This window comes from Haliotis cracherodii, unplaced genomic scaffold (genome assembly GCF_022045235.1).
Source record: "Haliotis cracherodii isolate W230 unplaced genomic scaffold, xgHalCrac1.p SCAF_1, whole genome shotgun sequence".
Lineage (NCBI taxonomy): Eukaryota > Metazoa > Mollusca > Gastropoda > Lepetellida > Haliotidae > Haliotis > Haliotis cracherodii.
The window spans coordinates 69,695,096-69,720,876 of NW_027266264.1; the positions used below are offsets into that span (position 1 = coordinate 69,695,096).

Below are 25,781 nucleotides of genomic sequence, written 5' to 3' on the forward strand. Positions count from 1 at the left end.
GCATGTCTGACACATAACCCATGGAAATGTACACGTTCAAGCGAAATTGCTGAAAGATATGGGTCTAGATGCTGTTATTCAATTATAGTCCAAATACTCGAAGTTGAATGAACCGGGGGCGAGTACAGCACGCTGACAGACTGACAATAGAATGTTTCTCCGAGTTGTTGAGGTGTGACAGATTCACCTTAGCGTCTCTCACCATACAGCCGCGCACCTCTCTCCGCTCTAGGCTGGTTCATTGTTGAGAGAGAGGGACGGATTTAGGATGGGTGACCTACATCGGGGGAAGAACTGGCGAAATATGATCCGTCTGCTCCCCTGAATACAAAATGGAGGATGTTCGAACGCGGGGTTGAGAAAGTTTGTTGATGGTGTTTTAGCGGTGTGGACATGGGAGAAGATTGCAGGGTTAAGTCTCTGCAGTTTATCGGAAAGTCCTGTTAGGGAGAAAACTGGTAGACAGTGCACTGCATCAGCGATGGAGGGAAGCAGTGATTGAAGGAAGATCATACCTGGATTGCTGTGAGTGAATTGATGGAGTGGTGCCTAGTAACACCCCGGTGCGAACGTGACCGGGTGGTGGAAGGGAATTCAGTGTTGGAAACTTGCGACCGATGTGTGTACTAATTTGCATGGTCATTCAACAAGTTGCTCATGCATGTTTAACGTGCCTGGTATGCAGAAGGACGAGCTGGTGCCGTGGTTTTCTCCTTATTGGATTAAAGTAACAAAATTATGCAGTTGTAATGACTGATTTGCCACACTGATATAGTGCTATACGGAACTACGTTTTGGGACGGATTATTCATACGGCCTTGTCAAGAAGTGGAACGATTTACTTTACTTCTCTGGTTTTCCTGCTGAGTTTTCTTAATTCATCCCAATATTGACACAGTGGATTAGAGAGCGGCTCTGAATGCTAAACGATTTTGAGTATTTGTTTAGGGTGATCCCTCGTCACCCCTTGTACATACGACATATCATATGACGAACATCCATTAAACTCTGCCGCTCCAACAGTTCTTGATGTTTTCAAGTGGGGTCTTTAAGTTTCCTGAAAGCATTTCGTGAGAAGGGTCAGTTGAGGTGTATACGTCGGAAGTCTGGATTGAGTTAACACAAACACAATCCGTGAATCATATCCACACCCTAGTGTTACTCGCCTGTTTCCAACAATGGCACTACTCTCAGACACAATGGACGGGGCGCACACTCTATTACACTTTACAAAACGTTCAACTTTATTTAACATTGTTGCAATGTTAATATTTCTAGACTTGCTTAAATCGTCCCATAGTGCAAATTGTCACATTAATACAACTAATTGCATACCTTTTGGAATAGTAGGTAAAAAATGTTTAGGAACAACGCTGGACTTCCAGTACACGTCTCTGGAATTTGCCAACGATTCTTCAACTCTGGCCCAGGTGGATGAAAAGCTGGCACTTTGGAGCGGGCTACAAAATGTCCCGCAGTGCTGGTCAGTAGTGCAGCCGTTCCTGTGTTCTGTGTATTTCCCCAAATGTGACAACAACACGGACCTCTTGGAACTACCCAGTAAGGAGCTCTGTGAGAAGATTAGAGAGCCTTGTAAAATAGTGGAGTCTTTCCACAGCTGGCCGTCATTTCTCCAATGTCACCAACCCCACTTCCAGGAAAACTGCAAGGTTTGTATGCAATGAACGTCCCAGCCTGGCGTATATTTGATTGTGCATAAATTGGTGCATATTTTGTTTATGTGATTGCCGTGTGTGATATATTGTTGGAAAGTTATTGTTTGTGGAAGTGTCCCAGTTCATACTCTGGAACTGCACTTTCATTAAAATAATGCTTAAGTCTGATTGGATGATTGACATGTACAGGAATCCGTTCCACAAAGCGATCTTAGTGCTAAGTTGGTCGTAACTCCCCTTCTTCATCATAGGCTTACGATCAACGTAGCACTAAGATCGCTTTGTGGATCGGGCCCCAGGTCTTGAAGCTCTGACTTCGGAAATCTACATTGGTTCCCAAGTAATTAGTTACGGCAAAGAATAAGTCTTCAGCAACCCATGCTTTCCGTAACAGGCGACCGTGCTTGTTGTAAGAGGCGACATACGGGATCGGGTGGTCAGGTCGCTGACTCTGTTGATGCATATCATCGTATCCCAATTGCGTGTATCGATGCTCATGATATCAATCACTGGATTGTCTCGATTATTTACAGACCGCCGTCATATAGCTTGAATATTGCTGAGTGCGGCGTTAAACAACAAACGAACAAACAAACAAAGCATACATCAAGTTGTTATGTCTGTCCCAAATGCCTCCACTGATCCACTCCATCTTGTATATAGGAATTATTAATTGTTGTTGAAAATCAGGCTCCACCAGTGTTACTACCATCCACTCCACCACTACATGTATGCAGTCAGTCAATGATTACAACTAGTTGTTATGCATGGCTATATAATTCAGTGGTGTTAGACACATGGATGATTGACACATTCGTAGAGCACACCTGGTTACAGGTGTACAGGGTTTGGTTATTCAGGCTATGAAGTGAATGGCTTATAAATCTGAATAGACTGTGATGTCCAGGGTGTTACATTGTCATGGTGTTATATGGTCATGGTGTTATATGGTCATGGTGTTACATTGTCATTGTGTTGCATGCCATGGTGTTACATTGTCATGGTGTTACATTGTCATGGTGTTATATGGTCATGATGTTACATTGTCATGGTGTTATATTGTCATGGTTTTGCATTGCCATGGTGTTGCATTGCCATGGTGTTACATTGTCATGGTGTTGCATTGTCACATTGTCAAGATGTTACATTGTCAAGGTGTTGCATTGTCATAGTGTTACATTTTCTTGGTGTTGCATTGTCATAGTGTTACATTGTCATAGTGTTAAATTGCCGTGGTTTTGCATTGTCAAGGTGTTGCATTGTCACATTGTCACGGTGTTACATTGTCATGGTGTTGCATTGTCACATTGTCAAGATATCACATTGTCATGGTGTTGCATTGTCACATTGTCATGGTGTTGCATTGGCACATTGTCATGGCGTTGCATTGTCACATTGTCACGGTGTTGCATTGTCACATTGTCAAGATGTTACATTGTCATGGTGTTGTATTGTCACATTGTCATTGTGTTACCTTGTCATGATGTTACATTGTCATGGTGTTACATTGTAATGTTGTTAAATTGTCACAGTATTACATTGTCATGGTGTTGCATTGTCACATTGTCATGGTGTTACATCGACATGGCATTACATTGTCATGGCATTACATTGTCACATTGTCACGGTGTTAAATTGCCATAGTATTACATCGTCATGGTGTTGCATGGTCATGGTGTTACATTGTCATGGCATTACATTACCATGGTGTTGCATTGTCATGGTGTTACATCGCCATGGTGTTGCATTGTCATGGTGTTACCTACAGAGAAATGCAATTACTCCGGAATGTTGCCAGTCAGCCAAGCGTGACTATAACAAAAGGGCGTCCTGCATGTCAGTGTATCGTTCCATCATTAGGTGCTCACTTTTCTGCTAACGAGATACAAGCGTGGGTCCCTGATTGCTGGGTCCGTGTGGCAGTGTATCGTTCCTTCATTGGGTGCTCACTTTTCTGCTAACAAGATACAAGTGTGTGTCTCTGATTGCTGGGTCCGTGTGGGTTGATTGAAGGTGACAGGCCGCTGTGTGTTCTACTGTGTGGCGACTTTGTATGTGGTGTATGGGCTGTAGGTTATTGTGCCTGGGACTCGATCAAACAGCACTGGGGGCACGGAGTGGCTGAATGGGGGACACTGTTGCCGCCGTGATCTCCATGTACACTATATATGTCTCTACATTATTATGTCTCCATATTGCACGGATTTAGTGGGGTTTTGAACACTGCTTGTTGATATGCTTAGTGGTCACTGAGAAAGATATATTGTTGTAAAGAAAATTATTCAAAGGCTCGACAGATTTATGCATGCTTTACAGATTTTCTCGGTCAATGTGTCCAAATGATGCGGATAGGAAAAATATTGTAAAGAATGAAAATCTAATTATGATCAAACAAAATCCTAATAACAAAATGTTTTTTTTCAATTTGGTGGTTTGGCTTCAGACGACAAAACAGCCAACTTTGCTAAGCCAGAAAAAGTAGGAGACCTATGCCAATGACGGACAATACTGAAACTGAAACAGCAGGTCTGAGTATATCTAAAACAAAAAAATATTTTTTTATATTTATATTTTCGGCACATTTAAAAGATTTTCATTCATGTTTCAAAGAAAGGTAATTCATCTTGTGATTGTTGATAGTGACGTTTTGTCCATGTTACCATGGTAACTATTCCTAATGATTTCCCACATTTGGCGTCAGGATGTAATTTCTTAAAATGTACATATTGAGACATTGGCTGTCCACGCCATTGTCAGACTTGAGAGAAAACATCCCAATGTGTCATATTTGAAAATACATGAAATTAACAACGCGCGTGTGGTCTGACGTTGATTAATGAATAATTTGCATACTCGTATATGCAAGGGGCCGACGTATGGTTCTCAGTAGGAAGTGACAACTTGGAGACGATGGCTTGCGGTATATACAGTTTTACTTTATACATGTAGACATATACAAAGTCATACAAAAGACACTATGTGCCAGGTAAGCACATGGTGGTAGTGGTTGTTGTCTAGGTGCCCCGGAGCACCCAGCCTAACCCTAGCTAGGCTAAGGGTAAGAACCTTTCTTTTTTCCCTTCTTTTCTCAATCTTTCTGGACCAAGGCTTATATACCCAAGGTCACCTGACATTTAGTAAGTAATAAATATAAATGTAAACAGTAATTCATCAGCAGGATGGCAGACGGTCGATGTACACAAAAATGGGGATTAACAACTAGGATTAGCATCTTATAAATAACAGCAATTAAGTGTTTCAAGGCATATAGATGTCATGGCTCCAGGGTAATGAGGCTTTGCAATTAAATGTTCTTCAGACATGGGTGTCGTAAATCAGTCGCTATGACAAAATTGTCAAATTTGAGGTGCATGACATTGTCAGACTTGTGTGAACATGACATTGTTCAGACTCAAGGGTGTACATGACATTGCATGGAGGGCCTGCCCCAGGCTAGTCAGCCATGAGAGTAAATTCCGAGTTGACTTCGGTCCACTATCACATTACCCAGGGGGAATCTACCTGAACTAACGAGCTTGTGTAGTCAGGTGTGAGGGGCAAAAATCATCTGAAACCTAGAAATGCATATCCTGTCTATTGTTATGTTTAAGAGAGTGTTCCAGGGAGGAGCATGTTGAGCCGCTAGTTTTTGTGTGTGTGTTGTTTGTTGTTTACGCCGCACTCAGCAATATTCCAGCTATATGACGTCGGTCTGTAAATAATCAAGTCTGGACCAGACAATCCAGAGATTGACATCATGAGTATCGATCCATGCAATTGGGATACAATGACATGCATCAACCAAGTCAGGAGCCTGACCACCCAGTCCCGTTATTCGACTGTTACAGAGTCCGGTTTCAAATTCATTTGCTGAATTATTTTTCATTAAAAAGTTGCACTTGTTCATGTAACCAATCCTGACAATAAGCCTTAACTGATTTGCAAAACACTCAAACAGCATTCTTTGGGGGTTTAAAATGAGAAACAGGTCTTTTTTTAATTTGGCCTTACCGGCTGCCTTGGTGAAGGTGTTTGTCCAACAGGTAATGTGATCTCAGTGATATGTTTATCTAGCATCAAGGATGTTTTCCCAAACACCTGAGGCTGGTGTCACTGGATGACTTTATCAGGCGAGGGGATGTGATTAGTTGAAATACGATAATGTTGAATAATCAGCAGTGTGACTGAAGCACAAGTGAGTGAGGTTATCCACACACCTATGGATGAATAATTAAGATATCTAAGAAGGTGCATGATAGATTTTCTTTACAGGAATGATATTGTTTTCTATGGCAGGTGTTTCTGGGGGCTTTCTTGTTAGGCCTGAACAGTTTATTGTCTTGAGATTTTTTCACATGTCTACACTAAACTTAGCTTAAAGTAAAACACTTGATAATTAAAAATGCAAAATTTAATTTAAATGTTCTTGTTGTATAATTGGGATACTGCTGAGGGCAGGTTAAACTACATTCACACATTCAAACAATTCAATGGATAATATATTATATTTGAAATGGTTGTAAATGAAGGGGCTACATGATATATTTTCTTTGGAAAAGTGTTGATTTATAAGTGTGAATAAACCAAAAATAAAGGGTGTTGAAATAGGAATATTTTAATCAAATACAAATTTTTGGATTAAGTTGTTTTAAGTTTTGCAAAATTCAGGACAACTTTACAGATTCATCAGTAATTGACATAGAAACAGTAAGGATGCAAGCTGAAATCATATAGGATGCTTTGTTCTAAACATGGCAGTGAAATACTGGTGTTTTCTGATTGAAAAAACAAATGCAACTAATTTGTTTATTATAAAAAGATCTGTGACTTGGGACCATTTGAAAGATGCAAATATGCTCTTAGGTTGGAAGAATTTGTAGAAAAGTTCAATATTTTACAGATGTTTACCTCAAAGCCATGTGGAACATAAGATATACTCCAAGATATCATTGGACAAAATGGGATACTCAATTTGCTAATATCATGAAGTTCTACAGTCTTAACCTTCATGTGATGTGAGGTGGATTAACGAGGTTTCAACAATGTCAGTTTTGTTCAACTTGATCACCATGTCACTCTATTGTTTATAACCTAGGGCCACCAAAACTACTACCCGGGTACCCAACTCCCTACTACCTGACCCTACCAAGGTACCTGACACCCTATTACCTGACCCTACCAAGGTACCTGACTCCCTATTACCTGACTCTACCCAGGTACCAAACTCCCTATTACCTGACTCTACCTACATGTAGGTACCAAACTCCCTATTACCTGACGCTACCCAGGTACCGACTCCCTATTACCTGACCCTTCCCAGGTACCCAACACCCTGTTACCTGACCCGACCCAGGTACCGACTCCCTATTACCTGACTCTTCCCAGGTACCCAACACCCTGTTACCTGACCCGACCCAGGTACCAGACTCCCTATTACCTGACTCTACCCAGGTACCTTACTCCCTATTACATGACCCTCCCCAGGTACCCTACACCCTATTACCTGATCCTACCCAGGTACCTTACTCCCTATTACATGACCCTCCCGAGGTACCCAACACCTATTACCTGATCCTACCCAGGTACCCAACACCCTATTACCTGATCCTACCCAGGTACCTTACTCCCTATTACATGACCCTCCCCAGGTACCAGACTCCCTATTACCTCACCCTACCCAGGTACCCGACACCTTAATACCTGACCCTACCCAGGTACCCAACTCCCTAGCTATTACCTGACCCTACCCGGGAACTCACTTTTAGGACATGAGTTGGGTCCACCTGACCTGAGTACCCAAGTTACCCGTCCTACCTCTAATACAACTTTCCCAATTTTTTTGACAGCCCGAGACGTATGAGAAAGCGTCCTTCAACACAACAGGTCGGTGTGAACCCCCGCTGATCAAGACGTCCTTGAGGGAGAGCTGGTACGAGGATGTTGAGGGGTGTGGCATCCAGTGTCAGAACCCACTCTTCACCAATGAGGAGCACCAGGAAGTTCACGCTTTCGTCGCCGTCTGGGGGGCGCTGTGTCTTGTCTGCACACTCTTCACAGTGGTGGGTCCCAATAACAGATGACCACACCCAGATCAGGGATTTATCTCGATTTCAAACTTAGTGCCCTTGGCATGCAAATTGGGAAAAAAGCTGAATGATTTTGTTTAAACTTGGATTATTCTATGGTTCATATTTTTGAAATTCTGAGGAAATGGGATTTTTTTGTTTCAAATTGTGAATTTTTAATGTCATTTTCTTCAGACCTGGGGCCAAAAATCGACCTCTGAGCAAGTCTAGATAAATTACTGCAGATATATATTCAACAGATACTGGATCATGGTCTTTCTTGGTGGCTAAACTTGGGTTGCTGGCTACCTGTAGCCATGGGGTCACATCCTATATATATAGGATAATGATACTTAATACATCGAGCTAATAATATCTACACATTTTTTATCCAAAAGATTCATTCAACTGCAATTGTGATTGAATGTTAGGGTGTTTTTGAAAGTTACCAAAGTAAACTTTTGACCATAGATGAGATGACATTATGAAAGTGACACTGATGATTTTGATTTGTAGCTGACGTTCGTGATAGACTGGAAGAATGCCAACAAATACCCTGCCCTCATTCTGTTCTACATCAACGCCTGCTTCTTCGTGGGGAGCATCGGTTGGCTGGCCCAGTTTGCTGGAAATGCTCGTGAGGACATCGTGTGTCGCTCTGACCGGACGGCACGTATGGGAGAGCCACAGCTTGGGTAGGTTCACTTTACAGCCAGTGAGGACATAGTGTGCCCTCAGAACAAGCAGTCTGTATGGGAGAGCCACAGTTTGGGTAGGTTCACTTTACAGCCAGTCAGGACATAGTGTGCCCTCGGACCAAGCAGTCTGTATGGAAGAGCCGAAGCTTGGGTAGGTTCACTTTACAGCCAGTGAGGACATAGTGTGGCCTCAGAACAAGCAGTCTGTATGGGAGAGCCACAGTTTGGGTAGGTTCACTTTACAGCCAGTGAGGACATCGTGTGCCCTCGGACCAAGCAGTCTGTATGGGAGAGCCACAGCTTGGGTAGGTTCACTTTACAGCTAGTGAGGATATAGTGTGCCCTCGGACCAAGCAGTCTGTATGGGAGAGCCGAAGCTTGGGTAGGTTCACTTTACAGTCAGTGAGGACATAGTGTGCCCTCAGAAAAAGCAGTCTGTATGGGAGAGCCACAGCTTGGGTAGGTTCACTTTACAGCCAGTCAGGACATCGTGTGCCCTCGGACCAAGCAGTCTGTATGGGAGAGTCGAAGCTTGGGTAGGTTCACTTTACAGCCAGTGAGGACATAGTGTGCCTTCGGACCAAGCAGTCTGTATGGAAGAGCCGAAGCTTGGGTGGGTTCACTTTACAGCCAGTGAGGACATAGTGTGCCCTCGGACCAAGCAGTCTGTATGGAAGAGCCGAAGCTTGGGTGGGTTCACTTTACAGCCAGTGAGGACATAGTGTGCCCTCGGACCAAGCAGTCTGTATGGGAGAGCCGAAGTTTGGGTGGGTTCATTTTACTGTCAGTGAGGACATAGTGTGTTGCTCTGTCCAAACAGTGCCCAGGACCACCCACTGGAGACACAGTGACACCCTGTTAATCAGAAAAGTACTGTCCCCAGTACTGACCAGATTACCAAATTTGAAATCAACAGTTCGTGCAGCATTGCCATTTGTATAGACATTCCTAGTATCAACTGTATGGGAAAAGGGTTTCTTGACTAGCAGGGTCTTACTGTAGATCAAAGTTCAAGAGCCGGTATCCACAAAGCAGTCTTAGCACTAAGATGATCATAACTCCTATACTTTAACCTAGACTCACATCAGTCTTAGCATTAGATAATCATAACTTGTAACACTTTAACATAGACCTATGATGATTGTAGTGCTAAGATCTCTTCATGGAAGGGGGCTCTGGTCAAGTGTCCGATCACTGTAAGATCTCTTCATGGAAGGGGGCTCTGGTCAAGTGTCCCATCACTGTAAGATCTCTTCATGGAAAGGGGGTCTGGTCAAGTGTCCCATCGGTGTAAGATCTCTTCATGGAAGGGGGCTCTGGTCAAGTGTCCCATCACTGTAAGATCTCTTCATGGAAGGGGGCTCTGGTCAAGTGTCCCAACACTGTAAGATCTCTTCATGGAAGGGGCTCTGGTCAAGTGTCCCATCACTGTAAGATCTCTTCATGGAAGGGGGCTCTGGTCAAGTGTCCCATCACTGTAAGATCTCTTCATGGAAGGGGGCTCTGGTCAAGTGTCCCATCACTGTAAGATCTCTTCATGGAAAGGGGGTCTGGTCAAGTGTCCAATCACTGTAAGATCTCTTCATGGAAGGGGGCTCTGATCAAGTGTCCCATCACTGTAAGATTGTTCATGGAATGGGGCCTTGGTCAAGTGTCCCTCATCATTGCAGTATCTACAAAACTGCCGATGCAGCTAAAAGCCAACTTAACCCAAGTGTTTGATGTGTTCCAGGTCTGGTGAGTCGGCGTCCTGCACGGTGGTGTTCCTGCTGGTGTACTACTCCATGATGGCTGGGGTCACCTGGTTCGTCATGCTGGCCTATGCATGGCACATCACCTTCAAGGCCCTGGGCACGCCCCGAGACAACCTCAGCAGCAAGACAGCCTACTTCCATCTCGTCAGCTGGTTCCTGCCCCTCGTCTTGTCCATAATCTGTCTGGCAATCTCAGAGGTATCATACCATTCCAGTGACTGGTTGTATGGATAGCAGTGTCAAACCTTTGTTGTAACTAGTTGTTTAGATAGAAGTAGCAATTAACCATCGTTGTAACTAGTTGTACAGATAGCAGTGTCAAACCTTTGTTGTAACTAGTTGTTTAGATAGAAGTAGCAATTAACCATCGTTGTAACTAGTTGTACAGATAGCAGTGTCAAACCTTTGTTGTAACTAGTTGTTTAGATAGAAGTAGCAATTAACCATCGTTGTAACTAGTTGTACAGATAGCAGTGTCAAACCTTTGTCGTAACTAGTTGTCTTGAAAGAAGTAGCAATTTAACCATCGGTATGAATAGAAGAATGAATACATTTCTTGTGACGAGTTGCATTAATAGAGGTTTCAAGCCAATATTGTGGCTTGCAACACCCAAGAATATTATTAGAAACACTCCTTGATATGTGATGACGGGTAAAATTGCCAACATTCACCAGCCACTGAAAGAATGGTGTAAATCCTGCTAGGGAACTGGGCAGGTAGTAGATGTACTATAAGTCCCAACAGTACCTAGTATGGTCGCCTAACTGTCGATCTTTAACCAGTTTTTAGATTGTATGTTGAGTGATAGTTTCAGCAGCCTTTCTATGTTCTGGGGGAATGGGTGGCCCAGTCATCTAAGGTGTTGCGATTCGCCGTGCAGAGTTGCGTCCTTTGGGCACGCCAGAAACCTATGATTGTTGGTTCGAATCCCTGATTATGTTTCTAGGTTTGTCAGCACCATACCCGTGCTCGTTGGTTTCACCGAAGTGGTAAACATCTGAGACCAACATGACTTTGGGCTTTCCTCCCACATTAAGCTGACATGCGGTGATATAATTGGAATACTGTTAAAAGCAGCTTTAAACCCAACTCACTCAAATATTGCTGATGTGACTCAAAATGTTAGTTCACTCACCTTTATGAGTCATGACTTATTGTAAGTATGATCATTTCCAGATTGATGGAGATTCGCTAAGCGGAATCTGTTTTGTTGGGTACATGAAGCATGGCATCCGAGCTGGATTTGTCCTTGGTCCTATAGCAGTGGTGCTTGTATGTGGACTTGTCTTCCTGGTCAGAGGTAAGTAAGGACACCCTGTATCAGGACCTAACACTTGGCCAGCATCCATCTTAGAACTGCCCACAAAGCCATGAAAATATCAAGTACCATATATACAGACTATCTTTATGTGGCATTTTAGAAGCGGTAAGGTCTGTGGGGTAGCGTAGTGGTTAAAGCTTTAGATCATTATGCTGAAGACCTGGGTTTGATTCCCCACATTGGTACAATGTGTGAATCCCATATCTGGTGTCCTTGCCGTGATATTGCTTGAATATTGCCAAAAGTGCCGTATAAACCATACCAAAAGCTGGAGGAATGAATTCTACTTCTTCTATACTGTCAATTAAATGTGATGTTTTCATACAGATGCTAATGCTGTTATCACGCAAGTGATAACCTAGGACTACAGATACTCCAGTTTTCTACAGAGTGGTCTCCCTTGATAAGGTGACAAATGGGGATGACCTTTTTGATGGCCTATTGCTTTGTCAGCTCATGCTTTGTACTTCCAGGTCTTATTACACTGATCAAGATCAGAAAGAATGCCCCAACCTTCATCAGTGAAAAAGCTACATCCAAAATCAGAGAGACAATTCTCCGTTTAGGTAATAACTATATAGAGTGCATGATCTTTACCAGTACTACATAGACAAAAAAAGCATGTTGAGAGTGCTGGAGCATACAGATCCAAGTTATGTTTCTTTGTTATATACTTTGCAGTCAGATATATATATCCCTGTTGAATGACGATAAACTGCCACCCTACAGAATTAATGATGCAATGAGAAGGAGGATGTTTGCTTGTGTGCGTGTGCCACCCTACAGAATTAATGATGCAATGAGAAGGAGGATGTTTGCTTGTGTGAGTGTGCTTCTCGTGAAGATTTAAACACTTCGACATAATGCGATAAATATGTGACATAATACGATGAACATGGTAATTGTCAAGATTATTTGAATATTTAGACAGTATTTATTGAAAGTGCTGCAGTGTCGAGTTGCTTGTTTAGATGAACACTGTGAACTGTGCACCTGGGAACAATGGTTACTTGTGGAGGGTTTAATCTTTTAGAAATTCTCCGTTTGGTTCAAATGTCCAGTCATTGCTCCATGACACAATAAGGATGAATCTGATGACACCAATGACAAAATTGATGACATTGATGACAAGTCGGAAGACATATCTAGTGACAAGACTGATGACATGGCTAGTGACAAGACTGATGACATGTCTAGTCACAAATCTGATGATGTCTCTAGTGACAAGACTGATGACATTTCTTGTGACAAAACTGATGACATGTCTAGTGACAAAACTGATGACATGTCTAGTCAAAAATCTAATGATGTCTCTAGTGACAAGACTGATGACATTTCTTGTGACAAAACTGATGACATGTCTAGTGACAAAACTGATGACATGTCTAATGACAAAACTTATGATCCACCAGTCAAAACAGATCACACAAATGACAAACCAATGACCCCAACATTGACAAGACTGATTCTTTCAATGACAGACTGATGGCGTCAGTGAAAAAACTGATGACAGCAATAACTGAACTGATGATGACAACAGTGTTCATCTCATTAGATAATTGTTTCCTATAGCACTTAAAAACTGATCGATATGTTTTTATCGGATGCAATAATTGATCTGTTAGATTTACATGGTAACTCACCTCGACACCACAGTTCCCACACAGAAATGCAACTGTATGAAATATGAATAAGACATTGTGAAATAATGCATTTCATTTTGTTGTGTTATGTTTGTTTACATATGGTGAGCGCCAATGTGCACGCGCTACTACGTCATAAGTCACATGCCCCAGCATTGGGAGTGACGTCATGACTATGTACCTGCAGTTAGTTACGAATAAATCATTGTTCGGTTGAGACGTCTTGTTGCTTGATGTTCCTCCCAGCCTAGGTGCGGGTCGTACAAGTACCTGAGCATGATGTGCAGTTTTACTAATACATTACACATTTCTTTTTCAGGTATATTTGCAACGCTTGCATTTGTGTTTGTGTTGATCACATTCTCTGTCCATGTGTACACATTTGCCAACGAAAACAAGTGGAGAGAGAGCTTTAAAGAGTACATGTAGTAAGTGCCTTATTCAGTCTTTCTTCCAGACCCTGCAGAATATTGTAAAAAAGTTTAGAGGAAACTCAAGTTTAGAATGATTTAGCAAGTTGATGATTGCCTAACGAGGTCAGCTGGGCCACACTGGGGAGTGGAGGGATGGGGGGGGAGGGGAGGGAGCGAGGTGACAGGGATTGCTCAGAAATATGCAGTCTGAGTAGCAGGTAGCATGTACAGAAATGAAGGTTGACATTGCAGGATTACAACAAATTAGAGCCTTGCAGATTTGGCTAGTCCCTGACATTAAACATTGTTCTGCGCACATTTTGAAATTTTACTTTTTTTTTGTGGATATATATATTTAGATGAGATACCTTTATTTCTGGGACTACATGTTAGTCTAGTGTCTCCCTGTCTACTGCTGTGTGGCATCTATAAAGGATCATTAAAAGTGGATCAAAAGTCTGGCGTCGGGTGGTCACCTCTGCATCGCCTCTGATGGAAGCATACTAGTTATGTTGACATATTAAAAGCATATAACTAAATCATTTGAAATTATTTGACAGATTGGTGACAAGTGTAAATTGTTTCCCGAGCATTTTGTTAATTTAGGTGTACCCCTCTTTTCCAAAATGCTGTATCTGTCCTGGAGGATTCCTAGAAGTAAAGGAGATGCTGAGGCAGTGTTATATATGTGCACAATGATATATAGAGAATCTCACCCGAGTGTCTTTTGATATCAAATATATCAACACAAGTTGATAAAAACGGAACAATTCCGAGGCTTGCCGAAGATTTTTGCCACTTTTATCAACGAGTGTTGATATATTTGATATCAAAAGACATGAGGGTGAGATTTTATTTATCATCCAACATCATTCTTTGAACTTTTTCAATTTGTAGACAGTAATTAGCAGTGTCTTCAGTGCAAAAAGTACTGCAAACAGCTTCAGTAGCAGAGCCATTAGTGATGTCATTTGAGTGTGACGTCATGGTAACCAGTGACATCACAATGGTCTGCAAAGCATTGTGATGTAATTTCATTGCAGTGATATCTACAGTATAGATATCGCTTGATCTCATCCAAGCGATATCTCCTGTGGGAGCCAGTTTTGGATGATAAATGATAGTGCTGAACCTTCATAACTGTTGATGAAGTCACAAGGAAATGTATTATACATATCTGTAAGTCCTGAAGGCAGAGCACAAAGAATCTCATACTCCGGCCCACATACACAAAGCGATGGCAGTGCTACAATGATTGTGAATCTGTGTTAGAGTATGCGGATTTCAATAGTCTTGTTATTGCTGGAATGTCTAATGCAAGTCAATCATGGATGCAGGAAAAGGAGGGGTGCATTGTGTTGTCACAATCAAAACAGTGTTGGATACAAATAATGCACAAATAAATGTTTGTTTGTCATGTATTTTTGAAAACATATTACAAAATAGAGTTTTCATACTTTTATACCAAGTGTAACCAATTGGCGAGAAAATGTATAAATGTTTTAGCTATGAAAAAAGGGAGTGTGTGCACCTCTGCATATGTGTGTGGACAGAGCGTCCCTGATGCACTGTGTAGTGTACCGGTATTCATGTATGTGTTTCAGTTGTGAGGCCAACGTGACAATAACCCGTACCGTGACCAACACCACCGGCAGGACATGTGAGGTTGCACACAAACCGAGTGTGGTGGCGCTAGAGATCCACATCTTCGCCTTCTTCGGGGCGGGCATCGCCATGAGTTCCTGGTCCTGGAACAAGGCCTCCTTCAACGCCTGGGAGAGATTCCTCAGGAAGTAGGCAGATACTATATTTTTCTTTAACATTCTGTATTCCACAAATACAAATTAAAAGTTTCTGAGTGCATTTGACAATTTGGTTATATTAGAATGTACCCTGCTTGAACCATTTACAGTTGTTTATGATATTGTAAAACGTGGATTTATAAATTGCAAATGTGGCAATCAGCAATATTCACTCACTCGCTTGTATACATAGAAACAAAACATTTCCCAGGTTCACGCTTCATCAACCTAAGTCAGTTTACCAGATGAATTACTTCCCCTTACTAGAGGAGCACTGATGAGAATAATGAGATACAATGTCAAATGCAGGACATATGGCACGTCTAAACCTTGGTTTAGGCAGATTCTATTTTGTGAGCCGTGTATAAACTGGAGGTATGTTATGTGTGTGTGCCAGGCACATGTGTCGCCCGGTGGTTCAAGGTAGATGCACCAAGCACATGAACTGCATACAGGGGTGTATCAGAGTACCTATGTCGAGATGAGAGGTAATTGTAGGTACAGGATAGGTGCACAGATAGGTTTGTTTCTAAGACTAGCAGCTACAACATAGCCTGTACATTACCAGGGTGTTCCGCAAGCCGTCCAACAAGCCAGTCAAACTGAAGAAACACAAGATGATTGCCCAGGCCTTCGAGAAGAGAAAGAACATCAACAATGGCCGCATGTCCATCAGCTTCCACAGCACGCATGACGACCCACTAGGTACGTCACAGAAAATGGGTATAATGAACACACAATGCCATTTAGAAAGTGGTCAAATGTAACAAATGTTATATTGGGATAACACTTCCTTAGCAAAGTACAGATTCTCATACTTTATTAAGAAAGTGTTATCCCAAATATAACATTTGTTACATTTGACTACTTTTTAAATGGCATTTGTGTGTTCATGGCTTTCGTACATGGGAGCCATGCCAATTTACTCTTGTCAGATGGGTACACAAAGTATGTGATTTAGATATAGAGTGTCTCTTGATATCAAATATATCAACATGAGTTGATAAAAGTGGAAAAATTCTGAGGCTTGCTGAGGATTTTTGACACTTTTATCAACGAGTGTTGATATATTTGATATCAAAAGACACGAGGGTGAGATTTTATTTATCATCCAACATCATTCTTTGAACTTTTTCAATTTGTAGACAGTAATTAGCAGTGTCTTCAGTGCAAAAAGTACTGCTAACAGCTTCAGTAGCAGAGCCATTAGTGATGTCATTTGATTGTGACGTCATGGTAACCAGTGATGTCACAATTGTCTGCAAAGCATTGTGATGTAATTTCATTGCAGCAGTATCTACAGTGTAGAAACATCTGTTACATGTGATGTTATGCCTCTAGACGTTCCTCTTGATGTTATAACCACTAGGAACATCTGTTACATGTGATGTTATGCCTCTAGGTGTTCCTCATGATGGTGTCTCATCTGAAACATCTGTTACATGTGATATTATGCCTCTAGATGTTCCTCATGATGGTGTCCCACCTGAAACATCTGTTACATTTGTAGTTATGCCTCTAGATGTTCTTTATGTTATTGTACCATCTGAAACATCTGTTACATGTGATGTTATGCCTCTAGATGTTCTTCATGATGTTGTACCATCTGAAACATCTGTTACATGTGATATTATGCCTCTAGATGTTCCTAGTGATGTTGTACCATCTGAAACATCTGTTACATGTGATGTTAGGCCTCTAGATGTTCCTAGTGATGTTGTACCATCTGAAACATCTGTTACATGTGATGTTAGGCCTCTAGATGTTCCTCGTGATGTTGGTAAGAGTAATAACTGTTACTTATGGTGTACAGACTGACCCATCAGGATATTCCAAATGTGTTGTTTATGGATATTGTTGCTGACAGTCAGTGTGGCACACATTTTTGTACTGTTGTTCTTTATTTTCAGGGATGAAGTTTGATCTCAACAGTGTCAGTTCCCATGACATGTCATCCAACTTTGCTGCTGCCATGCCGAAGCTTGTTCGACGACGAGGTGGTCTCATTCAGCCTGTGGCTGGCACACTTCGCAGATACTCTGACTCAGGTGGGTAGAGGTTGGTTTGTTGTCAAACGTCAAGCTCAGCAATATTCCAGCTATATGACGGAGGTCTGTAAATAATCGAGTCTGCCCCAGAGAATCCAGCGATTGAAATCATGAGCATCCATCTATGCAAATGGGATACAATGACATGCATCAACCAAGTCCCCGATTACATTAGTCGCCCCTTACGACAAGCATGGGTTGCTGAAGAGTAATTCTAACCCTGATTTTCATTGGTGGAGGTGAGGTGTGAGGGCAGACACTTCAACTGAGGTGGGTGGAGTTGGTTGGTGATGAGTGTTTGGGCATATACCCCTGAGTTACATCAGAACAAGAAGGTTTTCCCTAAACTACTATTGTGTTTCTTCCCAGATATTGGCTCCGTGATCTCAAGGAGAATGTCCCAGGATTCCCAGCTAGGACAAGCCATTGGACAACCTCAGCTATCCATAGATCCTGATTCCAAGGCAGAAAAGAAAAAGCGAAAGAAGAAGAAAAAGAAAAGGCGAAGAGCTCACAAGATTCAGCCAATCATAGCCCCTGTTTTAAATGCCCTCCATGCTGTTGGTGGTCGGCGAGGTCTACGTCGAGGCAGCGACACATCCGTGATCAGCAGAGCCTCAGCTCACAGTGTGCGAGTGTCCATCGAGAGGAACAGCATGGAGGCCATCTCTATAGCATCGGTGCCTATGTCTCATCACGGTGATATTGACACTGTTGACCTGAGTCAGATACCGTCCACCAGGGCAGGATCTCAGCCAGCAAAGCCACACACAAACTTCTCTCTGTTCACAGCCAGTGGCTTGTTGCAGCCCAGAGGCAGACCAAGTGTGCAGGAGTTTGCTGCGGTGAAGAGGTCGAGGAGAAGTCGCCGATCGGAAGTCACTGTGGAAATGTCGGAATCTAACTTTCAAAGTAGTCGGCCCCGACCTGGACAATTAAAACCCATAGAAACAATTATAACCCTGGAATCAGAGGATGGGTCCCAATCAGCTTAGGCAGAAAGTCCCTCCGAGCTCGTATATTTTATGACACCAAGTCTACTAGTCTATTCCACAAGGAGGTGATGGTGTTTATATGTAAATTGTAAGTCATACACTCAGCCGACTTGATAAAAATATGCTCTATCCCTTCTGAAGAGTTGGACTTATGCCAGATGCTGTAATAGATGTTAGTATCGACAGTCCCATGTGGTATGCATATGTAACAAATTAAAAAAGTTTGACATTTTACGAAACATACAATTGACTTACCACCAATGTGTTGTGACATTGTCACAGGTTAGGTTCACCTCCAGAACTTGTCAGGATGTTGCAGCTCCTGAGCAGAGGAGATGCATCCACAGTGCTACCTGATGAGTATAGTACTAAATTATAGTACAACTTCAGATCCCAACAAGGATGGGGTGGTTTCATTCCAAGGACAGATATACGATCTTTGTGTTCCCTGCTTGATGGCAGTAGTGTTCTGGACATGAAGATGGTGTTGTTAATATTAACAGGATACCTGGACCTGTTCCTCAAAGCCATCGACTGCCATGAGTCTATGTTAAAGTGTAGGAGACAAGGAGTTATGATTATCTTAGCGCTATGACTGTCATAAGTTAATGTTAAAGTATGGCAGTTATGATCGTCTTAGCACTATGATCGCTTTACAGTAGAACGGTCCCCAGATGCGTTAGACATTCATTCAGTGTTCATATGGATGTTTGTGTATGCTGTCACTAAATATTAGTCACCTACGAAACACGATTTATTGTTAGGTTCACTGATTTATGAATACAGAAGTTATAATCCTGTTTGGTTAATTAGGTTGAAGTAAAATAATATTGTGAACCATATTTTATTCTTAATTTGAAATAACTTTATAGTTGGTAAAAAATGAATGTTTGAAGTAAAAGATGTTTACTGTTTATAAAGTAAACCTTATGTAATTCTGGCACAGAAATTTAAACTTGCTCTCTTAAAGGGATGTTTGCATGGCCAGAGACAAAAAAATATCTTTTTATTTGTGTTGTTGCACACTTTTCTAATCCAGGAAAAAAGTGTCACATCACTTCAATAGTTTCAGAGCACCAAAGACATCTGCCCATATCTGCTATACGTGTTTCTGTGCCAGTTTGCCATACAGCATTACATACAAAACAATCCTTTCTATCATCATATACCTTTTCAGAGAAATCCAACGGAATACTGTCTCCTGTTTACCTTCATAACACATGTAGTGTATCTATAATGAGTAAGGTCTGTTGTACTTTGTTAGATCCAAGGCAAGAAAAAGAACTACGGTACTTCATTTACATGTGATCCTTCAGCAACCCATGCTTGCCGTAAACGGCGACTATGCTTGTAAGAGGCGACTAATGGGATTAGGTGATCAGGCTCGCTGACATGGTTGATGCATGTCATCGTATCCCAATTGCAAGGATCGATGCTCATGATGTCAATCACTGGATTGTCTGGTCCAAATTCGATTATTTACAGACTACAAATTGCTGGAATATTGCAGAGTGCGGCGTTAAAGACTGAAACATGTGCTCCTAATTTCTTATGACACCAGTTGTCAAGAGAACTGAAACCTTATACAGACAAATAGTATATTTTAACCTACCAATGGACCCATAGTGGTTAGGGAAGTTTTTTTCCTATTGGTCATAGCTTCTGTAGTGCAAGCACTGCTTTGTGGAATGGGCTGCATAGTTGGCTATTAACTGGCAGGGCCAGAGGAGGAGGAGGTGCAGGGAGTGGTCCCCCTTTATGTCAGACCTTACGTGTCAGACTGTGTCTGTCTGTCCTCACGGTTTTATTCACATCAAGTCTTAGGTAGAGTACGACCCCTTTCAAATCAAGTCTTGGGTAGTGTGCACCCCCTTTCTCAAAATTCTGGGTCTGCCACAGCCTTTTTCAGTACTTCGATTTGAGCAAGTCGTAATTGGTCAGCGGACATATAATGGCTATGTTCTACTCCAGGAAGACCAGGCAAGTGTGGACTGCTGATTGTTATTGAGGCACATGTGGGATTCTATAGTGTAGAATATCACACATAGCAAGGTTGTGACCACTCTACAGTTTAGACACTGGGGACCCCTTCTGCTCTGTATTCTTCAAGCAGGTCATCCCAAGTCCACCATGCACTTCAGTTTTTTTACCTACTGGAATAGTTTTTTTCAGGGGATGTTTCCATTTTTTTTAGCGACCCATGTATATTACTGAAAGTAACTTTGTCATATCAAATCCATTAATTATTGGAATTTCTTTCTTTTTGAATATTTACCTCAAGACGTTTTATCCCGGGTGGGTTTTCATTGTTGAATGTTACGGAACCATTTTATACAAGCAAAGGTTGTTGACATTTTTTTGATGTTTTATAAAATGCATAATCATGGTAAGGTTTTATCACAAAGCAGACATCATGATACCATTTCTCATGTGTCTTGTGATGTTGTATTGTATGTTTGTGATGAGATATCATGTCAGGGTTTCATAGCATGTAATGGACATCGATGGCAGCTGAGTTCTGATATATCATGTTTTTAGTATACCTTGATACCAGGAAATGGGATCTGTACGTACGCCACATCAATCAGACAGCATCCTCGATAACCATGTGTCCCAGATCTCCATTCTGTTGTGATAAGTACCCTTGATCTATAACCATTGCTTCATTTGAGGATGAAACAACATATGCGAAAGCTAAAATTAGCCGTCCAATCAAATATATCTCATGTGCGGGATAATAAGCAGACGCAACCCTGAAAATGTTTTGTATCCCACCTTAGACGGGCCATGCAGTAGTCCAGAGAAGGTCAAACATCATAAACCATTCCTTGTGTCACGTCACATCAAGTATATCGTCAAATGTGCCTGTCGTCACGTCACATCAAGTATATCATCAAATGTGCCTGGTGTCACGTCACATCAAGTATATCATCAAATGTGCCTGGTGTCACGTCACATCAAGTATATCATCAAATGTGCCTGGTGTCATGTCACATCAAGTATATCATCAAATGTGCCTGGTGTCACGTCACATCAAGTATATCATCAAATGTGCCTTGTGACTTCATATCACATCATATATACTAGTATATCATCAAATGTGTCTTGTCATTTTATATCACATCATATATACTAGTATATCATTAAATGTGCCTGGTGATTTTATATCACGTCATGTCATGTCAAATGTGCCTGGTGATTTTATATCACATCATATATACTAGTATATATCATCCAAAGTGCCTTGTGGTTTCATATCACTTCATATATATACATATATCATCCAATGTGCTATGTGATATGATATCACGTCATGTATATCATTGCATGTGCTTTGTGATGTCATATCACACGTGTATTATCAAATGTGTCTCATCAAGTCCAAACCCTTTCTGTGATACCGTATCACATGATTGCTGGTTGGTATCATAATATGTGCCTTGGATCGATACACAAAGCATCAACGTGCAGTTTCATGTAGTGCTTGTACATACTGATGTCTATATGGGCACTGCAGCGTGCTTGCCCTCATAATAATGTTTAGAGTTTTATACTTCCAACTTCCAGTATATCTTCTAGGTACATTTTCTCCAAAGATCTGATATAAAAACTGAAGATAAAGACCTACAGGAGATGCCTGCTGTGTTGTTGTTATTTAGGAGCAGGGTCTCCTCAAGTGGGAAAGTACCCTAAGGACATCTTCCCGAGTCAGGGGAGTTAACTGACTATAAAAGACCAGATTCCACCCTTGCTGAACTGAGCTGGAATTTCTTGGCTTGATTGTAACGCCACCAGTGGCTATTATGAGTTAGGTCTCTTCTATGTCCCTCCTATTGACCAATCAGATTCCACCTCTCTGATCAACGGTCGAGCATCGAAATTCCATCTTAGTTCGGAAAGGATGGAAACTGGACTGTTGTTGTCAGTTAACTCCCATGCCTTGGGAAGATGGTGTTCTTGTGTGATGAATCCAACTAAAAACAAGACAATAAACACAAGGGTAACACATAACAGCAGCAGGATGTAATTCCTCTTTTTAATGGCGAGACTACAGTGACTTCCGGACCAGCACCCAGGGCAGTCGTCGCAGATGCAGCCAGTGCTGGAGAACCTCTTCCTGGCCCACCAGGATCTTCTCCATGACAAACTGCAACACCAGCAATAGCTTTAGCAGCAACACAACAGGACGATTTCAATCCCCAAATCAGTAATTATTGCATCTGCACTACCAGCACTATCTCCCAGACATATGAAACAGAAGAATTAGGTTCTCTGCAACACCAACAATGACTCATATATCAACAGCACCAATCAGTGTGATCCTGCAGTGTGATCCCGTCTGATGTCCACTTCCTGCAGTGTGATCTGGTCTGATGTCCACCTCCTGCAGTGTAATTCCGTCTGATGTCCACCTCCTGCAGTGTGATCCCGTCTGATGTCCACCTCCTGCAGTGTGATCCCGTCTGATGTCCACTTCCTGCAGTGTGATCTCGTCTGATTTCCACCTCCTGCAGTGTGATCACGTCTGATGTCCACCTCCTGCAGTGTGATCCCGTCTGATGTCCACCTCCTGCAGTTTGATCCCGTCTGATGTCCACTTCCTGCAGTGTGATCTCGTCTGATGTCCAGCTCCTGCAGTGTGATCTGGTCTGATGTCCACTTCCTGCAGTGTGATCTCGTCTGATGTCCAGCTGCTGCAGTGTGATCCCGTCTGATGTCCACCTCCTGCAGTGTGATCCCGTCTGATGTCCACCTCCTGCAGTGTGATCCCGTCTGATGTCCACCTCCTGCAGTGTGATCCCGTCTGATGTCCACTTCCTGCAGTGTGATCCCGTCTGAAGTCCACTTCCTGCAGTGTGATCCCGTCTGATGTCCACCTCCTGCAGTGTGATCCCGTCTGATGTCCACCTCCTGCAGTGTGATCCCGTCTGATGTCCACCTCCTGCAGTGTGATCCCGTCTGATGTCCACCTCCTGCAGTGTGATCCCGTCTGATGTCCACCTCCTGCAGTGTGATCCCGTCTGAAGTCCACCTCCTGCAGTGTGATCACGTCTGATGTCCACCTCCTGCAGTGTGATCCCGTCTGATGTCCACCTCCTGCAGTTTGATCCCGTCTGATGTCCACTTCCTGCAGTGTGATCTGGTCTGATGTCCAGCTCCTGCAGTGTGATCCCGTCTGATGTCCACCTCCTGCAGTGTGATCCCCTCTGATGTCTACCTCCTGCAGTGTGTTTCTGTCTGATGTCCACCTCCTGCAGTTTGATCCCGTCTGATGTCCACTTCCTGCAGTGTGATCTGGTCTGATGTCCACCTCCTGCAGTGTGATCCCGTCTGATGTCCACTTCCTGCAGTGTGATCCCGTCTGATGTCCAGCTGCTGCAGTGTGATCCCGTCTGAAGTCCACTTCCTGCAGTGTGATCCCGTCTGATGTCCACTTCCTGCAGTGTGATCTGGTCTGATGTCCACCTCCTGCAGTGTGATCCCGTCTGATGTCCACTTCCTGCAGTGTGATCCCGTCTGATGTCCACTTCCTGCAGTGTGATCCCGTCTGATGTCCACCTCCAGCAGTGTGATCCCGTCTGATGTCCAGCTGCTGCAGTGTGATCCCGTCTGAAGTCCACCTCCTGCAGTGTGATCCCGTCTGATGTCCACCTCCTGCAGTGTGATCTCGTCTGATGTCCACCTCCTGCAGTGTGATCCCGTCTGAAGTCCACTTCCTGCAGTGTGATCCCGTCTGATTTCCACCTCCTGCAGTGTGATCCCGTCTGATGTCCACCTCCTGCAGTGTGATCTGGTCTGATGTCCACCTCCTGCAGTTTGATCCCGTCTGATGTCCACTTCCTGCAGTGTGATCTGGTCTGATGTCCACCTCCTGCAGTGTGATCCCGTCTGATGTCCACCTCCTGCAGTGTGATCTCGTCTGATGTCCACCTCCTGCAGTTTGATCCTGTCTGATGTCCACTTCCTGCAGTGTGATCTGGTCTGATGTCCACCTCCTGAAGTGTGATCCCGTCTGATGTCCACTTCCTGCAGTGTGATCCCGTCTGATGTCCAGCTGCTGCAGTGTGATCCCGTCTAAAGTCCACTTCCTGCAGTGTGATCCCGTCTGATGTCCACCTCCTGCAGTGTGATCCCGTCTGATGTCCACCTCCTGCAGTGTGATCCCGTCTGAAGTCCACTTCCTGCAGTGTGATCCCGTCTGATTTCCACCTCCTGCAGTGTGATCCCGTCTGATGTCCACCTCCTGCAGTGTGATCCCGTCTGATGTCCACCTCCTGCAGTTTGATCCCGTCTGATGTCCACTTCCTGCAGTGTGATCTCGTCTGATGTCCACCTCCTGCAGTGTGATCCCCTCTGATGTCTACCTCCTGCAGTGTGTTTCTGTCTGATGTCCACCTCCTGCAGTTTGATCCCGTCTGATGTCCACTTCCTGCAGTGTGATCTGGTCTGATGTCCACCTCCTGCAGTGTGATCCCGTCTGATGTCCACTTCCTGCAGTGTGATCCCGTCTGATGTCCAGCTGCTGCAGTGTGATCCCGTCTGATGTCCACTTCCTGCAATGTGATCCCGTCTGATGTCCACCTCCTGCAGTGTGATCCCGTCTGATGTCCACCTCCTGCAGTGTGATCCCGTCTGATGTCCACCTCCTGCAGTGTGATCCCGTCTGATGTCCACTTCCTGCAGTGTGATCCCGTCTGATGTCCACCTCCTGCAGTGTGATCCCGTCTGATGTCCAGCTCCTGCAGTGTGATCCCGTCTGATGTCCACCTCCTGCAGTTTGATCCCGTCTGATGTCCACTTCCTGCAGTGTGATCTGGTCTGATGTCCACCTCCTGCAGTGTGATCCCGTCTGATGTCCACTTCCTGCAGTGTGATCCCGTCTGATGTCCAGCTGCTGCAGTGTGATCCCGTCTGAAGTCCACTTCCTGCAGTGTGATCCCGTCTGATGTCCACTTATTGCAGTGTGATCTCGTCTGATGTCCACCTCCTGCAGTGTGATCCCGTCTGATGTCCACCTCCTGCAGTGTGATCTTGTCTGATGTCCACCTCCTGCAGTGTGATCCCGTCTGATGTCCACCTCCAGCAGTGTGATCCCGTCTGATGTCCACCTCCTGCAGTGTGATCCCGTCTGATGTCCACTTCCTGCAGTGTGATCCCGTCTGATGTCCACTTCCTGAAGTGTGATCCCGTCTGATGTCCACCTCCTGCAGTGTGATCCCGTCTGATGTCCACCTCCTGCAGTGTGATCCCGTCTGATGTCCACCTCCTGCAGTGTGATCCCGTCTGATGTCCACTTCCTGCAGTGTGATCCCGTCTGATGTCCACCTCCTGCAGTGTGATCCCGTCTGATTTCCAGCTCCTGCA

General features: G+C 43.4%; 2 protein-coding genes across 2 annotated transcripts in view; one reads left to right on the forward strand and one right to left on the reverse strand.

Annotated features, from left to right (window-relative positions):
• Nucleotides 1-263: 263 nt before the first annotated feature.
• On the forward strand, nucleotides 264-22,013 carry LOC139465954 (protein smoothened-like). The gene is made up of 11 exons (XM_071247999.1): nucleotides 264-1,670; nucleotides 7,523-7,735; nucleotides 8,258-8,436; nucleotides 10,172-10,391; nucleotides 11,371-11,494; nucleotides 11,989-12,081; nucleotides 13,478-13,586; nucleotides 15,176-15,364; nucleotides 15,942-16,078; nucleotides 17,284-17,421; nucleotides 17,791-22,013. Exons 1-11 carry the CDS (start codon nucleotides 1,179-1,181, stop codon nucleotides 18,414-18,416), a joined length of 2,520 nt encoding a protein of 839 aa, XP_071104100.1. The 5' UTR covers nucleotides 264-1,178; the 3' UTR covers nucleotides 18,417-22,013.
• Nucleotides 22,014-22,464: 451 nt separating this feature from the next.
• The window catches only part of LOC139467955 (uncharacterized), a 40,173-nt gene continuing 36,856 nt past the window's right edge, over nucleotides 22,465-25,781 (reverse strand). The window contains exon 17 of the mRNA XM_071249567.1: nucleotides 22,465-22,563. Within this exon, the coding sequence (XP_071105668.1) occupies nucleotides 22,465-22,563 (99 nt within the window). The remainder of the gene's footprint in view (nucleotides 22,564-25,781) is intronic.